Source organism: Peromyscus leucopus, chromosome 1 (assembly GCF_004664715.2).
Source record: "Peromyscus leucopus breed LL Stock chromosome 1, UCI_PerLeu_2.1, whole genome shotgun sequence".
NCBI lineage: Eukaryota > Metazoa > Chordata > Mammalia > Rodentia > Cricetidae > Peromyscus > Peromyscus leucopus.
Window position 1 is genome coordinate 62556732 of NC_051063.1, and position 17432 is coordinate 62574163.

The 17432-nt window shown below is 46.5% G+C and overlaps 1 protein-coding gene across 2 annotated transcripts in view; it reads left to right on the forward strand.

Annotated features, from left to right (window-relative positions):
- The window catches only part of Mob2 (MOB kinase activator 2), a 61501-nt gene that overhangs the window by 30363 nt on the left and 13706 nt on the right, over positions 1-17432 (forward strand). The window contains exon 1 of one of the 2 annotated variants that reach the window (XM_028870641.2): positions 13150-13305. The exons of the other annotated variant lie outside the window; for it this stretch is intronic. Coding sequence (XP_028726474.1) covers positions 13196-13305 — 110 coding nt within the window. The 5' untranslated portion in view covers positions 13150-13195. Of the gene's footprint in view, positions 1-13149; positions 13306-17432 lie in introns of those variants that run through there. 2 annotated transcript variants of the gene reach the window in all.

The window sequence follows — 17432 nt, forward strand, 5'->3', positions numbered from 1 at the left end:
GACAAGCCCATGTAGCCATGAACCATACCCCAGGAGACAATATAGAATAGTAAGAGCTTCTGAAGCCATCCCTAGCTTTGCCCTTAGCCACTGCTCGCCTACCTTCAGCATTTCATTTGCTTGTGATGAAATGTCATAGAAAGGGGCTCCTAGGTTGCCTTGGTCTTGATGCCTCAGCTTGGACTGTGCAGTTGGTGCTGATTTTGCACTTTATGCCTGTGGTTGCTGTAAGCCTACCAGGAGGCATGTAGAGGTGCTCTTCTCTTTGCATGGGCAAACTGGCCGCATCTGGAGCCTTGTGCTTTTTGTGTCAGTTGTGCACAAATGAAAAAAAAAAAAAAATAGGCCAATAAGATTTGACCATTGACGCTGTCAGTGGTGAGACCTCTTTAGTGCTAAAGTTGACAGAAGCCTAGACAGTCATGTACATAGGGGTCAGAAGTAAGAGTGTGTCTAGAGTGCCACTGTGTAAAAAGCTCAATGAGAAAATTTGCCAACAGCACAATGAAGTCAGTTTACACACTCATGGTACCACCTCATCCCCACTGTTTCTGTGGGTGTTGGGGTGGTTAGGAGGAAGCAGGTGATATACTTCCTCTTGGGGCTTACTGGTGGGGTGATGAAGGAAGGTAGATAGTGTGCGTGCAGCTCCTGAGTGTGTGACTGTAGTGAGGAGAGTGAGGGGCTTCAAGATGTAGTAAGGAAAACACTTGAGAAAATGGTTCAGCCGACCTCAGTCCTGGGGGAGCCTTCACAAAGCCCTCAGAGCAAAATGACTTGGGGTCTTGGCCTGGCTGTATGGTTTCATGGCATGGAGAGGGCCTGAGAGGGAAGGACACACATAGATGCACACATGGGCATGAGTACAGCTTTGCATACAGCTTTGCCATATACAGCCCTCCCTGAACACCACGTGGAAGAAAGATGAACTGATCCAGTTTTGTTAGGACACACTTTTAAGAAAAAGATTATAATGGGGATTGGTTGATTAGAATTAAAACACTGCTTCTCCAGATGGCTGGAGGTCTGCCATGGACATATGTCCACTGCCCTATTCTATATGGTTAGAAATTTAAGAAATTGGGTGGGTGATAGCTGTAACTGTCTACTTGACACAATCTAGACTTAATTGGGAAGAGAGTCAAATGAGGGATTTTGTAAATAAGGGTGGCCTGTGCATAGGTCTGTAAGGGATTTTGATTATCTTAATTGAGGTGGGCAGACCATTCCTTGGGTTTGGATCCTGGACTGTATAAGAGTGGAGAAATTGAATAATAATAGTGCATAGATTCATTCTCTCTGTTCTTTACTGCATATGACTGGGTGACTTGACTTCCTCCACAGTGATGGTCTGTAACCAGGTAAGCCAAATAAGCCCTTTTTTCCGTGTCTTAGTTAGGGTTTCTATTGCTATGAAGACACCACGACACGGCAACTCTTACAAAGGAAAACATTTAATTGGGATTGCTTTCATTCTCAGAGGTTCCGTCCATTATCATGGTGTGACATGGTGGTATGCAGGCAGACATGGTGCTGGAGAAGGAGCTGAGAGTCCTACATTTTGCTTGACCTAAAGGCAGCAGGAAGTGGTCTGGGACTCAGGGCATGGCTTGAGCATATATGAGACCTCCAAGCCCACCCCCACAGTGACGCACTTCCTCCAACAAGACCATACTTATTGCAACAAAACCACACCTCCCAGTAGTGCCACTCTCTTTGGGGGCTATTTTCTTTCAAAGAACCACATCCTGTAAAGTTGTTTTTGCCCAGTATTTTTATCACAGCAACAGGAAAGGAAAGTAGGACAAGACTGTATGCGTTTTATTGTTGTTGTTTTGCTTTGTTTTTTTTTTTTTTTTTTTTTTTTTTGAGACAGGGTTTCTCTGTGTAGCCTTGGCTGTCCTGGAACTCACTCTGTAAACCAGGCTGGCCTCAAACTCAGAGATCCGCCTGCCTCTGCCTTCTGAGTCCTGGGATTAAAGGCGTGCGCCACCACTGCCCGGCAGTGGGTCTTTTTTTAAACACCCATTGTGGGTATGGAAATGCCTGCTCTGATGTTCTTACAGGGTTAGGAAGATCCACTGAGATGGAAGGGTGCTGTGCATGCATTTCTGACAGGAGGATGTTCCTCCTCAGTGCTAGCTCTATGCCAGCTGCTATGGATACAAGACAAAGAAAACGATCTTTGTTCTCATCTTCCAGTTTTCTTTGCTGGACCTTAGGATTCAGTGTTTAACAATGTCTGTAAGACTGACGACCATGTCAGAGCCCTCACACTTCTTCTTTGGGTCAAATGCTAGGTAGAGTCTTCTCATTTGGTGTGTACAGCTCCTCCTTGGACAGTCTTGCTAAGCCCTCCACCCAGGTGTCTGCTGGCATCAGGGTTCTGGGACCTAAGTTCATAGGCAGTGCGTGTTTGCTTTGAAAAGAGGGCAGCTTTCCCCATTAGTTATTTTTCAGTGACTTCAGATTGTTTTTTGTTTTTTGTTTTTTTTTTTTTCCCTGCCAAGGGCAAACTTGAGAGGAAAGCAGTCTGTTCACTTTCCAGGGGTCCTGTATGAGCCCTGGGGGGCTATGGTGAGAACTAATGTGTCTGTGCCCATTTCTTTTTCTTTCTTTTTTTAAAAATGAGATTTAGCTGAGTTTTAAAATTATTTTTTAGATTAGATAGATATATAGATATCACTTTTTCCTCATTTGTATCTGTGCGCCATGTGTATGCATAGTGCACAAAGAGGTTAGAAGAGGGCATTGGATCTCCCTGGAACTAAAGTTACAGGCAGCTGTGAGCTACCATGTGGGTCCTGAGAATTGAACTCAGGTCCTCTGTCAGAACAAGTGCTCTTAACTACTAAGCCATCTCTTCAGCCTTGTGCCAGCTCTTGTGCTGCCTGGCACATGAAGGAGTCCCAAGAAGTGGCTTTCTTCCCCTTTCCTAGAATTTCAGCCTGTAGTTTGTATAAAGCTGTCAGAAAGCAACTGCTTGGTGTCCTTGCCTGACCCCTGCACAGAGAGTATTCCTTCCTACCCAGACAGACCAGCCTGAAGTTACTCTGGGATTGGCAACTAGTTGGCAGCAAGGTTTGGGACTGGCCCAGGAGCCTCTATGTAAAGGATAACCTCTAGCAGAGCAGGTGTGAAGCCCTATATCCTGAAGTTCCATGGGGGTCTCCTGCTGCTGCTGCTGTAGTCATATTGGCTACCTCCACCCTTCCATTTACTCAGGCTACCCATTCCCCCTAAAGGGAGCTGACAGGCCAAGCCCCTGAGTAGGATGGTCTTCTGCTACCCAGAATCTCTTAGTGTAGTCACATAGGGTGAATGAGGTACTTGCATGCAGGTCAGGTTGGAAGCATAGAGAGGCTGGTGGCAGGGGTTGGGGGGGCGTGGTTCTTAGGGAGCACTCCTTTCCCAGCAGGAAAGGTACAGCCCACCATGGTGGTTTTGAACCTTGTGGCATACCAAAAAAAGACTGCACTGTCTGGAAGTAAGCAAAACAGAGACTTTCACCTTTCACTGCCTCAGGCACCTGTGTTCTGGAGGAATGCCTGCCAGGAGACTGGGACCACATACTTTTCTGCTGAGGAGCTCTTGCTCTTTGGCAGTGGGCAGGCAGTGCTCCTTCTGCCCAGCGTTGGCTCTCTGGCTGCACTGCCTGGGAGTTGCCTCTAATCCTTCAGGCTCTCCATAACTCAGGAAGGAGTGGGGAGCTACTGAAGCCAAGAAGACTGAGCAGAGGATAATAGGATACTACTGTTGGTCACTCTGGATTTCTATCTAAGTGTTTTTTCCCCAGGCATGTGATTTGTAAGAAATTGCCCCTACAGCCTGACCAGGTGTGTTCCCAACAGACTGGGGCCTGGCATGCCTCGGCTTTTTCCAGGCTAAGGTTGCATGGCTAGTGAGAGCATTTATTTACTTGACCTGGGGGCAATTAACTGGACTGTCCAATATAATACACTTGCTTTGCTTGGGGCCAGTAGGGCACTGAAATGGCAACTTTGTTATGGAATCTGTGCTCTTGGCCAAAGTAGGTCTGTGGGCCCAGGAGCTTCTTAATCAGGATGTTGCCTCAGGTGTATAAGCTGAATGCAGATGTGAACATGAGGGTGATTGCTTCCAGGCACCTCTTCTTATGGATAGGGGTTTCTGCATGAGCGTCTGCTGCACCAGAATCTGCAATGTGAGACTACTTTATAATGACACCTGCTTGTTGGTCATTCATAAGTGAGAACTGCAATCATCTGGATGCTAAGCCCTGAGTCTCAGGAGGAAGCTCCCTGGGAGCATTGCTCAGCTGACAGGTGCAGGTCTGTCTCCATCTTTTGTGGGGCTAAGGGAGGACAAGGCTGAAGCCAAGGCAGATGCCTCTATATCAGGATGTCACCTGAGGTAATAATGTTTCTACTGTGTGGTTATCTAGGATGTCTGATTGTCCTTGCATCTCTGGGTCCTTCTACCTCTCACCCCCAGGGCTTGTCCAACTTTGCCCCATGGTGCCAGTGAAATCTCTGCTCTTCTAATTAAATTCTACAGGGCCTTTCCAGGTCCTCAAATCATAGTTCAGACTTTACCTCAGTCTCTAGAAGTTCCTTCCCTATTATGTATTCCAATTAGCCCTCCATTGACTCCTCTTCCCCTGAACTCCCATCACAAGACTCCTGTCCCTGGTCTTTTCCTTTTGAAAGCCTGGTAGAGTTGAACCCTCAATATAGGCTGATTGCCTAGTCTAACCAGCATGGGATGGTCTTTGGTAAGCTTTTGAAAAAAGAGCCTGGGACCTGGACACAGGGTGGAAAGCCAAATGTTTCACGCAAAGGACTATACATCCATGATGCAAGGCCCTGTCTTATTCTATGGGGAGCTGTGTGCTGTCCTCCTGTCTGATGTATTTGGGTACCAGGGGTTGCTGATTGGAATTCTCTGGCTGGGCTAGTGTTGTTCCGTGGTACAAACTCATTTCTGGAAGCAGTTTTAGGAGCTCAGATGCTTTGGAACCTCAAAGGCAAGCACTAGTGAAAGGCCTTCTACTTTTAGGTGATTAACAGGAGACTCTGTATGTCAGGGTCTGCAGATTCTTGCGATTCTTCTTACTTTGGGACTGATCTCAGCACTGACCACCAGACACTCTTTTCCCTAGTGGTTTCACCCTTATTCCTGCTTGTGGACCAGAGAACAGACTATTCTATGGAATGGGCCTCCTAGCCTGGGCCTGAGGGTCTTGGCTGGCTGTGTAAAGCTATGTGTCTGCCAGCTATAGTAGCCTGGCAGTAGAACCCTGGAGGTCTTCTCCAGGGTGGACACAGCAAAAAGATATCTCCATGTTTCTCTCCCATTAGTTTGCCTGCCTCAAGAAACATTTCAGCACAAATAAGTACTTTCATTATGTTGTGTGGTGAAACCCTGAAAAGTGGCAGAAGACTCACTTGCCTCATAGTTTTGCTTATCATAAATTTTTGCTTTATGGGGCATATTTAACCCACCCTAGGGATTTTGCTTTGGAAGATAGCTATGTCTTCTATGCCCTGCTCCAGACTAGTGTGTAACAGCTTCAACACTTGTCCAGAGGGTAAAGGTGTGTGTGTGTGTGTTTGTGTGTGTGTGTGTGTGTGTGTGTGTGTGTGTGTGTGTGTGTTATGAGAGAACGAAAGAGAGCAAGGATGAATGGCTAGAGCTGTGATCTGAGCACCACGAGTCTCCCATTTCTCTGTTACTAACCACAGTTTCCATCAGTGATAAAGTTCAGTCCCCATTGTCTACTGAATCACTGGTACAGGAATCACTATTGTGACTGAGTGGTAGGTATCCTGGTGATTCTGGTTTACATGGAAGGTAGCACAGAATTAACCTATCAACATGACAGGCACTGTGGGGTCAGAGGCAAATCACAGAAGGGAAGAGACTCACTGGGGAAGTGTTTATGACTGAAGAGCTAAGGTATGGCATCCAGGTATGTGTTTGGGAGGGCAGCTAGGCCTGTGACTCACAGGAACAGACCTGGTGCCTACCTTACTGGAGTGGTCCTTGAGCTAGTTAAATCCTACTTTTTCATAGACTTTCCCCTATCCCCTTAACACAGCCATTGGGACCATGCCTCAGATTTCATGGGGAACAGATACATGGTTTCTAAGGTCAGCTTTTTCCAAATACCAGTGTGGCTAGTTTGGGGATGTAGTACCCTTCATCTGGGTCACTGTGGGCATCCCAGTCCAGGCAGCTGCATATGTCACAGAGGCTACTGTCTTGGAAAAGGCCACCCTTTCCCCCATTCCTACCCCAGTGAGCCTATAATTAGAGCTTTGGAGCTTTGTACCTAACCATGTCAGCCTGTTGCCAGAACTGTTCCGGATGCCATCAGGGAACTGCAAGGAGATTCAAGCCTCGTGGACTGAGAACACATTGAAGCAGGGAAAGCAGTCTCATTTGACTCACTGTGGTTTGACTCCCTCACCTGCCCATATCTACTCTGTGCTATGTTGATAGAAGTTTCTCTCTCCCGCCTAGCCCTGAGGTCCAGACAAATCTTTCCCATCTGAGCTCTCATAGCTGCTTATAAAATAATTGTTCAGAGGCTTATATTAATTACAAACTGTTTGGTCTATGGCTCAGGCTTCTTGCTAGCTAGCTCTTACTTACAACTTAACCCATTCCTATTAAGCTATGTTTTGCCACGTGGCTTTGTGGCATTACCTGTTCTCTTACATCTTGCTTCTCCTGGCAGTGGCTTGCAGTGTTTCCCTGACTCTGCCTTTCTTCTCTTTCTCTCTTGGATTTTCCTACCTGGCTCCATCCTGCCTTGCCATAGGCCAATGCAGCTTTATTTATTAACCAGTGGGAGCAACACATACTCACATCACAGTATACAGAAAGATATCCTACAGCAGTGCTATTAAAATTCATTTTCTGAGCCAGGTGGTGGTGGTGCATGCTTTTAATTCCAGGTAGGCAGATCTCAGTTTGAAGACAGCCTGGACTACATACATAGTGAGTTCCAGAACAGCCAGGCTACATATAGAAACCCTGTCTCAAGAAACCAAAAAGAAAAAAAAAAAAAAAAAAAAAAAAAAAAAAAAAAGAGTTATTTTCTGGCTATAATACTAATTTGGAATTTCTTTCATTCACTGCCAAATATTGACTCCCTGCTGGTGCTCCATTCTAGGTACTGGGAATACAATGGACATAAGGTCCCTGCCCTAAAGTCTCTTTTCTGATAGGACAGATGTGGCTATTGGAGGGTACTTTCCATATCTGACCCCATGTAGCTTCTGACATCAGACAGGATCAGAGTGGTAATGGTCCTAGGCCCTTGCTTTCTTTGATGTGGGCCTGCTGAGCTGTTGGATGGCAGAGAAAAGCTGGGTTTTGACACAAGAAGAGTTCTCTTTGAGGTGCTGCAGTGCTCCCACAACTGCAGCTGCATGTCTGCTGCACTTCCTGGTCACATGCTCAGAATCATACTACCTGTAGCTGGTTTGCACTAGCTCTTCAACTGAACTCGACTGGTCATGGGCAATACCATTCCAGCAGCAGGCCTCACTCCCCCCTTTAGAGTAAGGCTTCTGCTTTCTAACTGCTGCCATGTTCTTGCCTGAATCTTTATATGGGCATTTATGTTTTCTTTTGGGTTAGTCTGTAGCTGTAGAGTTACTTATTGGCTTGGTATAACTTTAGAAGAAGCTGCTAGCTGTTTCCCAAAATTGTCATTCCACTTTCTGTCCCCACCAACGTTGTGTTCCGTCTCTGGTTGTCCCCCTCTTTTACCACCTTGTCATGTACTTGCATTCTGTTTGGCTTGAGCCATTCTGTCTCAGGTAGCATGCACTTCCCAGCAACCAGCCCTGCTAAATAAACACTCTTATGCATAGCAGCCTATGTCTTAAAGTTTCTATTGCTGTGATAAAATACCAAAAACAACTTGGGGAGGAAAGAGTTTTATTTTCATCATACAGCTTGTAGTCTATTAATCCAGGGAAGTCAGGGAAGGAAATCAAGGCAAGAATCTGGAGGCAGGAACTGATGCAGAGGCCACGGAGGAGTGCTGCTTGCCAGTTTGTTCCCCATAGCTTGCTCAGTCTGCTTTCTTACACCATCCAGGACCTACCCAGGGTGGCACCACCCACAGTGGTCTGAGTCCTCTCATATCAATTATCAATCAAGTAAATGTCCTACAGACTTGTCTACAGGCCAATTCTATAGAGGCATTTTCTGGATTAAGATTTCCCAGATGTCCCTAGTTTGTGCCAAGTTAACTTAAAACTAACCAGAACACTGGACTTGTTGCCTTTATAATGTGTCTTGTTCAGCATTTAACTCTTCTTGAAAACAGGATTGTCTTTTCTTTAAATCACTGAGTTAAAGACTTCTGTACTTAGTGCAGATAAGAGTCTTTTGTTAGGTACATGCAACCTATGGTTACCTACTACGTTCATTTTTTCTAAAGATTGATTTATTTTTATTTTATGTGTATGTATGTTTTGCCTGCATGTATGTCTGTGTACCATGTGTGTGCCTGGTGCCAGTGGAGGCCAGAAGAGGGTATAAGATGCTCTAAAAGTGAGTTTCAGGTAGTTTTGAGCTGCCATATGAATGCTGGGAATAGAACCCAGGTCCTGTGGATGAGCAACCAGTCCTCTTAACAACTGAGTCGTCTTTCCCTCCCCAAGTGTCTTAGTTAGGATTTTATTGCTATGAGGAGATACTATGACCATGGCAGCTCTTATAAAGGAAAACATTTAATTGGGGCTGGCTTGTAGTATCAGAGGTTTAGTCTATTGTTGTCGTGGTGAGAAGCATGCAGCATGCAGGCAGAAGCACGTGGTACTAGAGAAGAAGCTGAGGGCTCTACATCTTGATCTGTAGGCAGCAGAAGACAACTGAGACACACTAGCTAGACTTGAGCTTCTTAGACCTCAAAACCCACCCTCGCAGTAACATACTTCCTCCAACAAGGTCACACCTGCTAATAGTGCCACTTCCTATGGGCCAAACATTCAAACACAGAGTCTGTGGGGGCCAATTCTATTCAAACCACCACACCAAGTCTGTTCATTTTTTACAAACATAAAAAAAAAAAGTTTGTTTTTGTTGGTTGTTTTCTTTACTCTTTTGTTCTTAGATCTTTTGGGGACCTGCCACCCAGCTCCCAAATAAATACACATAGAGGCTTTTTCCTACTTAAGAGTGCCTGGCCTTAGCTTGGCTAGTTTCTTGCCAGCTTTTCTTAACTTAAATTATCTTGTCTATCTTTAGCCTCAGGGATTTATCTTTCTCTATTCCTGTATACCTTTTCTTTATTTCTTTGTGTCTGGCTGTGTAGCTGGTTGGCTGGGTGGCTGAGTGGCTGGCCCCTTAAGTCCTCCTTCTTCCTGTCTTGTTCCTTGATCTTTCTTCCTCTTCTCCCAGATTTCTCCTTCTATTTATCCTTTCTGCCTGCCAGCCCCACATGTCCTTTCTTCTGCCTCGCCATTGGCCATTCAGCTCTTTATTAAACTATCAGATGTTTTAGACAGGCACAGTAACACAGCTTCACAGAGTTAAACAAATACAACATAAAGGAATGCAATATTTCTTTGCATCACTAAACAAATGTTCCACAGCATAAACAAATGTAACACATCTTAAAATAATATTCTATGACAGTTTGTGTCTGTTTAAATGTTGGTGAGATTCTTTTTTCTCCTTTTAATTTAATGTTGTTTGTATTTTGAAAAGCTTTGCCCGCTCTGAGTTTGGCAGAGATACTGCTAAGCTTTGTTTCTGTTTTGTTCTCTGATGCATCTGGCTGTGAGGTAGGGCTTACCACTGTTTCTTACCAACACATTCCTTTCTCCACTGAATGATTTCATACTTTTGTTTTGTCATAGTTTTCATTTTTCTAGGTCAGGAGAGAAGTGGTTGAGTCACATGGTAATTGTATGTTTAACTTTTTAGAATACATTCAAACGGTTTGCTAGACTAGTTGGCCATTTTGGATTCCCTCCAGTAAATGATTCAGGAATCTACTCACTCCATGTTAGCACTTTTTTTTAGCCATTCTGACAGGTGCTGCTGTGGTCTGGATATGGTTTGAGTATGCCTCCCAAGAGCCTAGATGTTGATTTTAATTTCCACTGTGAGACATTCATCAGTGGAGACTGATTCTTACCATGGTGTTCAGAGGAAGGAGCTTCAGTGGGTGAGTAGGGTTAGAGAAATCTCTTAGGTTGGAACCCTAGGATACAGTTCTGCTGACCAAATAAGAGTAGAAGCCACACAGACATACTCTCCTCATCTCTTGTAGTGTGATGCTCTATGACGTCTTGGACTTCAGTTAGCAAAAAAGGCGGTTGATGTGAAGCTGGAGAAAAGGTTAGGTGCACTAGCTGCTCTTCCAGAGAACTGGAATTTGGTTCCCAGCACCTACTTGGCAGCTCAAAACCATCTATATCTCCAGTTCCAGGGAATCCTAGGCCCTCTTCTGTCCCCCTTGGGTACCAAATACACATGTAGTACAGATAAACACCAAAAAAAAAATAAAGTAATAAAAATAAAAAGGAACATTTTAGGTTTTCTATTTTTAGGCAATTGCCAAGTGGGGATTTCTGAACTTCAGAACTGTAAACTAAACAAGCCCTCTTTTTAAAATTACCTAGTTTCCAGGCTGACCAACCCTGCAAGTACCCAGGCACAGAACCGGGGTTTAAGTGTTGGCCCATCCCAGCATCCACCTTGTCTGTGATCTGCTGGAGCATAGGTGTGTGTGTGTGTGTGTGTGTGTGTGTGTGTGTGTGTGTGTGTGTGTGTGTGTGTGTGAGTGTTGTCCTGTGGACCCAGGACTATAGGATATCCACGACACAGGACAGCAATAGGATGTCCAGGAAGAGTCCCAGTTAAGGCCCAGTGTTAACAGTGTAGCAGAGACCAGGTACTCGAATCAAACCAACAATTCTTTGCGACGAATGCCTGTATGTAAAGATGTATGGATAAAGGGGTTTACTGTGTGACTCACTCTGTCACACTACAGCTTCCATGATGAGATTTTCCCTTTCTTCCTTTTTTCCTTTTTTATCTTAAATTTTATTTTGTTTTGGTTTTGGGGGTGAGGTTGCAGGGCAGAGGGCGAATGCAAGGGACGGGAGATGGGTGGGATTGAGATGCATGATGTGAAAGACACAAAGAATAAAAAAGAAAGTTTAAAAAAAAAAAAGATTACCCAGCTTCAGGTTATTTTTAATGGTAAAACAGGCCTGGCATTGGTGACACACGCCTTTAATCCCAACACTCAAGGCAGAGGCAAACTCTGTGAGTTTGAGGCCAGCCTGCACTACAGATTGAGATCCAGGACAGGCACCAAAACTACACAGAGAAACCCTCTCTGAAAAAAACAAAAACAAATAGTAAGACAGAATAAAGTGATGCAGATTGCCAGAAGCCATACTGGATGCCATCTCTTCCATCATTGGTACCAGGCTCACCATCAGGCCATGGTGCTATCTCCAGAGCATATTGAGCAAGTGCTTTTTTCCACCCCACATCCTTCAATGTTTGCAGAAGCTGCTAGCCCAGATTTCTTGTTCCATCCCCATTAGTACATTCCACCAGAGAATCAGAGAAACCTGTGAGGAACATAAATTGGATCATGCCACTGCCCGGAGTAAATCTTTTGATGCTTTTCTGTGCTGATCCCCACCCAGGACTTTGGGCCCTGTGCCATTTGTCCAACCTCTTTCCATGTCTCCACCAGTACACACTACTGATCCCCCTTTTGGGTTCTGGCTTTCTGTCTGTTCTTTAGCTAGCTGGTTGGCTTGCCCTGCCTTCTCAGTGTCACTAGGGTCTCATTTCATAGTGTAACAGTTTGACTTACATGTTTATGTGTTCTTGTTCATTTGGATGCTGTTTTTAAATTCTAAAAATTGACACATAACCTGCTTGTGGGATTCAGTTACTCACTATCGCTGGCATCTGAGTCTGTTTGCACTGGCTTTCTTTCCTGGTCATGGTTTGTTTTTCTGCTTCTTTACATATCTAACACTTTTTAAATACTACTCCCAGGAAGTATATTTATTATTCAAAAGCTCAGCTTGTAACCAGGCTGCCCTCCAGGAGGTAGGACCAAGCTTCTCAGCCATCACCTACTCACTTGTAGGTGAACAAAGCCTCTTCCTTACTGAGAGAGGCTCTGTGAAGTGGAGACCTTGCAGGCAACCCAGCCAGGACAGCCAGGGCTCCTGGCTCAGAGACAAGTCATGTGGGGACCCTTGGTGGGAGGTTAAGAGAGGACGGTCTTCGTTCCTCATCCCACAAGCTCTGTCTAACCCTGGGGAAAATAAAACACCCAAGCCTGGCCTATGTGGAGAAGTTCTGCAGTGCCCATCCCTTGATTGGCAGGAACATGGGAGCTTGACTGGCACCCAAACCATAGTGGATCTGGTGGAGCAGAACCTCCCTATCAGTCCATATTGACTACTCTGACACTCCAGTGGAGTCCAAGATGAGATAAGGTGGTAGTACCACTCCCAGGTATTTGATTTTTAAGGCTTGGCAGTCTCCTATGTACAGAACATCCACAAAGAAGACCTTGGCTACACAATTTGGTTGCCTGTGATATGTTCCAGATATTTCTGATGTCATAGTGGCAATGGTCCCGACTGGCAGGCCTTAGCAGCCCTGTCCAGAACCAGCTTTGTGCCCCCTAGATTCTCCAGAAGCCTGTTGATCCTTTTCAAAAAGTTTGTCTGAAACTCACCTGCAGAGTAGCAGCAGTTGTGCCCATTCTGGAGGGAACCTTATGGCCTGTTGATCCCTGTCCTGAGTGTGCTTGCTGGAGAAGCCTTGCCTGCCTGCTGGTTTCCAGGCTTCACTCATCAGGGCTGTATTCAGCCCTAGGCCTAGATGCAAGGGAGGGCCTCCAGGTGTGACTTGGGTCTCTCTGACAGGCCCTTCCCACTGCTGAGTCTGCCCCTGTCTCCTCCCTTTTGGCTTTGCTGATCCTACCCTGCCTAGCCAGCTCTTCACCACTTTGAAAAGGCTGTTCAGGCACTCCCCTATTTCGCCAGCCTGGGCGGCCCTTGCTGTGTAAAGGGAGCAGCTGTTTGTCTCTACCGTGGTCCTCATTGGCCTAGAGCAAGGGCGGAGGGCACTTCCGAGGGAGGGAGCCCAGAGCTGCATTGCCTGGCCTCCACTTTTCCCTCACCAGCTCTGCACTCCCCACATCATGTTTGGAGAGCACTGCAGTCTCCCTTCAGAGCAAACTCTGCTCAGCCACCCCCCAAAAACTGGACTCCGCTGCAAAATGGTGCTTCAGGCAGTCAGCAAAGTGCTCAGGTAACAGTTGTCCCAAAGCAGTCTTCCTGGGAGGCAGTTAGCTGTGGCCCTGATTGCCTTCTCAGCAAAGCAGCCTGCTGTGCAGAGCCTGCAATGGGGTGGGTGTGCTGTCCCTGGGCCTGATGCTGGGGTAGTTGACATAGCCTGGCCAGCCTAACAACTGAGCTTACTGCATGTTGCCCAGGAGCAGCCATCTGCATTAGACCTTTGCTATGTGTGGCTCTCCTTGATGATAGACAGAAGTCCTACCTTGCTCCCTTTGGAGAGTGCTGGACAGTGAGTGACCTTTATCACAACAAGTGTGTCTGCCTGGGCTTATGTTTTGGCCAGTGGCTGTCTCTTGAGCATGGGCCTTGGCTACCCAAGGCAAGGATTTCCTGGAACCTGTCCTTGAGTGTCCAGAGAAGTGACATGGTGTATACCCCAGGTGCCTGCTGTGTATTAGCTGCTACTGGGTATTGCCAGACAAGCTTTTCAGACTTTTCTAACCTGTAGTGGTGCTCTTACCCCAAGCCTGGGGTGTGTATGGAATGCAAGTGGATGGGTGAGAGGGTGTATGCATGACTTGTTGATGGGGTGGCGGTGTCAAGGCAACTTGAGGCTGGATTCCTCAGCCTCTCGGGAAGAGGCTCTGCCCTTTAGAGTCCAGTCAGTTTTCCTTTAGTGCAGGAATCTTGTGTTTGCCTCCTAACTCAGTGAGTCAGTCTGCCTGCCTTTCTGCCTTTCTGCCTTTCTGTCTGTCTGCCTGCCTTTCTGCCTTTCTGCCTTTCTGCCTTTCTGTCTGTCTGCCTGCCTTTCTGCCTTTCTGCCTTTCTTTCTTTCTTTCTGCCTTTCTTTCTTTCTTCCTTCCTTCCTTCCTTCCTTCCTTCCTTCCTTCCTTCCTTCCTTCCTTCCTTCCTTCCTTCCTTCCTTTCTTTCTTTCTTTCTTTCTTTCTTTCTTTCTTTCTTTCTTTCCTCCCTCTCTCTTTTTCTTCCTTCCTTCCTTCCTTCCTTCCTTCCTTCCTTCCTTCTCTCCCTTCCTCCCTTCTCTCTCTCTCTCTCTCTCTCTCTCTCTCTCTCTCTCTCTCTCTCTCTCTTTCTTTTCGTCCTTCCATCCTTCTGTCCTTCCTTTCTTTGAGACAAGGTCTCAATATGTAGCCTTGGCTATCTTGAAACTCACTATGTAAGACTGGCTGGCTTTGAACTCACAGAGATCTGCCTGCCCCTGCCTGCTGAGTGCTGGAATTAAAGCTGTTATTATTTAAAATGAAAGCAAATAGCATTTACTTTTCCAGTACTTCTTTTAACTGTGAACTCCCAAAACAGAACTCTTGGTGAGGCTTTTGACATGAATCCAGCCTATAGTAGCTCCTTGCAAGTGGCTGATGAGTTTTGGGATGCATGTGTCTGTGCACCAGCCTGTCCCTTGTCACCTCTGACCTTACCTGTTCCCCTGGGCCATTGCCACTACATCATTACCTGAGTGCCTGAATAGGGAATGTCAGCAAAGTGGTGGAATCATCTGCCCTGATTTAGAATGTTATTGACAATGATAGTACGTAGAGGGCCACACACATGTTAATGTGTGTGTTTCTGCATGTGTGTGGATAGCAAATACCATCCTCAGCTCCAGGAAGGTTAAAGAATGGCATTCACCTGCCAATGAATCCTGGCTGTCTATACTGGGGAAGTTCCCATTGGGAGACATCTTAGCCTGGCCTTCTTGAGGATTACATTGAGTTCAGTAGGATAAGTAGGTACTGTCTAGGCATACCTCAGGCCTGATGTGTCTGTCTCTCTACTGCCTTGTCTCCAGGTGAGTGGGTCTTTTATTGGGTCAAGGACACTGGTGGAAGTGTGCTGTGTCTGGGACTACTAACCTTTCTAGATAGGGAGCACAGATACTCTTAAGAGAGAGCTCCAGTGACCCTCTCTACTGCTTCTGACCCCACCCCAACTTGTATAGTGAGGGCTGGGAGGGTCTTCCCATTTTGGTCTCTGAAGCCAAGCATTGGGCAGTGGAATTAGTGAGGAGTTGGTCCAGATATGGGCTTCCCAGTATTAGAAATGAAATTTTCAGGCCCCACAGAGCTCTAGGTCTAGATAGATGCTTCAGAAGAGATGGCAACCAGGGGTGAGTGTCTTCCCTATACTCACAGTCCAGTGGTAGGGTACCAGCTGTTGAGGGGCTGGGGAGAACCTGGGAGTATTTGGCTGGGCTGTGAAGGCCATTCTAGCTTGTACCTTGTTGTCACAGAGGCCCTACAGTGATGAGAAAAGATACCATTATAAGCTTGGAGTTAGTGCTTTGAGTAGACTGTAGCTTGGACATTTGCCATGACCAGGAGTGTGGGAGTCCCCAGTCATACCACTCTCCTTTTAGCATCTAGCTGTACTCTGCCTAAATAATAGTGTTTCTCAGACCTGGCCAGGGAAGGGCTTGTATCTTCAAACTTCTCATGCCCTGCCCCTTGCCATACCCTCCTCCAGTGCTATCCCCCAGCCCCTCAGTGTCAGCATCTCCTTCCTTAATGTTGACCACAGGCCTCTAGATGTTAACTTCTGGTCCCTCATTGCTAATCCCCACTCTGTCCAGCCCCTCAATGTTAACCCAGCTGGGACTGGTCAGGTGGCAGGGTGGAAAGCAAACACATTCTGTTTCTCTAGAGACCTGGCATATCCACACTCAATGTTTTTCACTTCCTTGGAGTGATGTACTTTACCACAAAACTCTTGTATCCCCTCCCTACCATCCTTAGACCTTAGTGTTTTTAAGCCCTTCATCCTGTTGACTTTCTGTGTATGCCTCCCCCAAGTCTGAGCATCCTTTTCTTGGAGCACTTTGCTTTGTGAGCATCTGTGTTGGGTCAGAGGTTGGGGAAACCCGGGTGGCATGCCAAATGGAGGCTTGTGGGGAGGATGCAGGCTAATAAGCCTCAGTTCAGGGCAAGAGCACATGCCAACATAGCATCTTACCATCCTGGTCCCAGAAAGATGCTGCTAGCCTGGCTTCCACAGAACACTCACAGCCACCCCAGCCTAATGCTTGGCACCACAAATGTCACAGAGATTGATTTTTTTTTTTTAATCTGTAATTTCTATTACTCCTCAGAGGTCAGACTGTCAACCAGGATTGACTCATTCCTGGTGCTGGGGGTGCCAAAGAGTCCAGTGTCATGGGGTATGGCCAGCTAGAATAGAAGATAATGACATTTGGAGAACCAGGGGAAGTTTGCCATGTGGTCAGGGGGTAGACAGAGCACTATGAGCAGCAGAAGTGCTGGAGCAAGGAGAAGGAGGCTAAGGCCAGATGATTATGTGGGAGGCAAGAAGAAGGTGATTCTGATAGAGCATGGATACCTCTAAAGTAGTCAGTTTACTTTATGAGTAGGCCCCCTGCTCATTAGGGGCCAACCTCAGCCTCACTGTTGGGGATTTTGTTTTGGGGATGCTTTCCCAGGAGCTCATAGAAGCTCTGTGGATATGGTAGTGCCTGGACTCCCTAGTCCCTATAATACAGTCTCTGTGCTGCCCACTGAAGGCCTTGTCTGCATAGTCTTCCCTCCACATGAGTAACAGTGGCGAGTGGTATAAGGGAAGCAGGAAGAGCCTCTGACCTCAAGCCTAGTATGCAGGCATGGCTAGCCACTGACATCATAGTCTCTTCAGCTTGCCCCAGAGCCCATAAGATGTTTGTTTGCTCATCTTACTAGGTGAAAACAGAAACACTGGCAAAGGAGCTAGAACTGGTCCTCTAGATGAGTCTTGTGCCCTGGCTAAGCCTCACTCATTTAGGGAAAGGAGAGAAGTTGGAGTTTGAAGTTTGATGTCCTACAGAAGCCCTTCCACTAGCATCTACCACATTCTTCCTCAGGCAGAACCCAGGCCCTGGGCTGCCTCTTGTTCCTTTTGCCAGAGTGAGGGCCCTGTGACTAGGACTGGAAAACTTAGGTTGGCAGGAGGGTGTCCCAGAGTGCACTATGCTCTGGGGCCCAGGTTGGCCCTTTGTGATGGGGACAGCAACTAAATGGGGATATGACTGAAATAGGGAAGGCTTGGGGCTTGGTGTACACATGCTGGTGTCTAGCATGGCATCTATTTGCTGCCTTTTGACTTCACCCTAAGCCCCTGGGGCCCATTACAGAGTG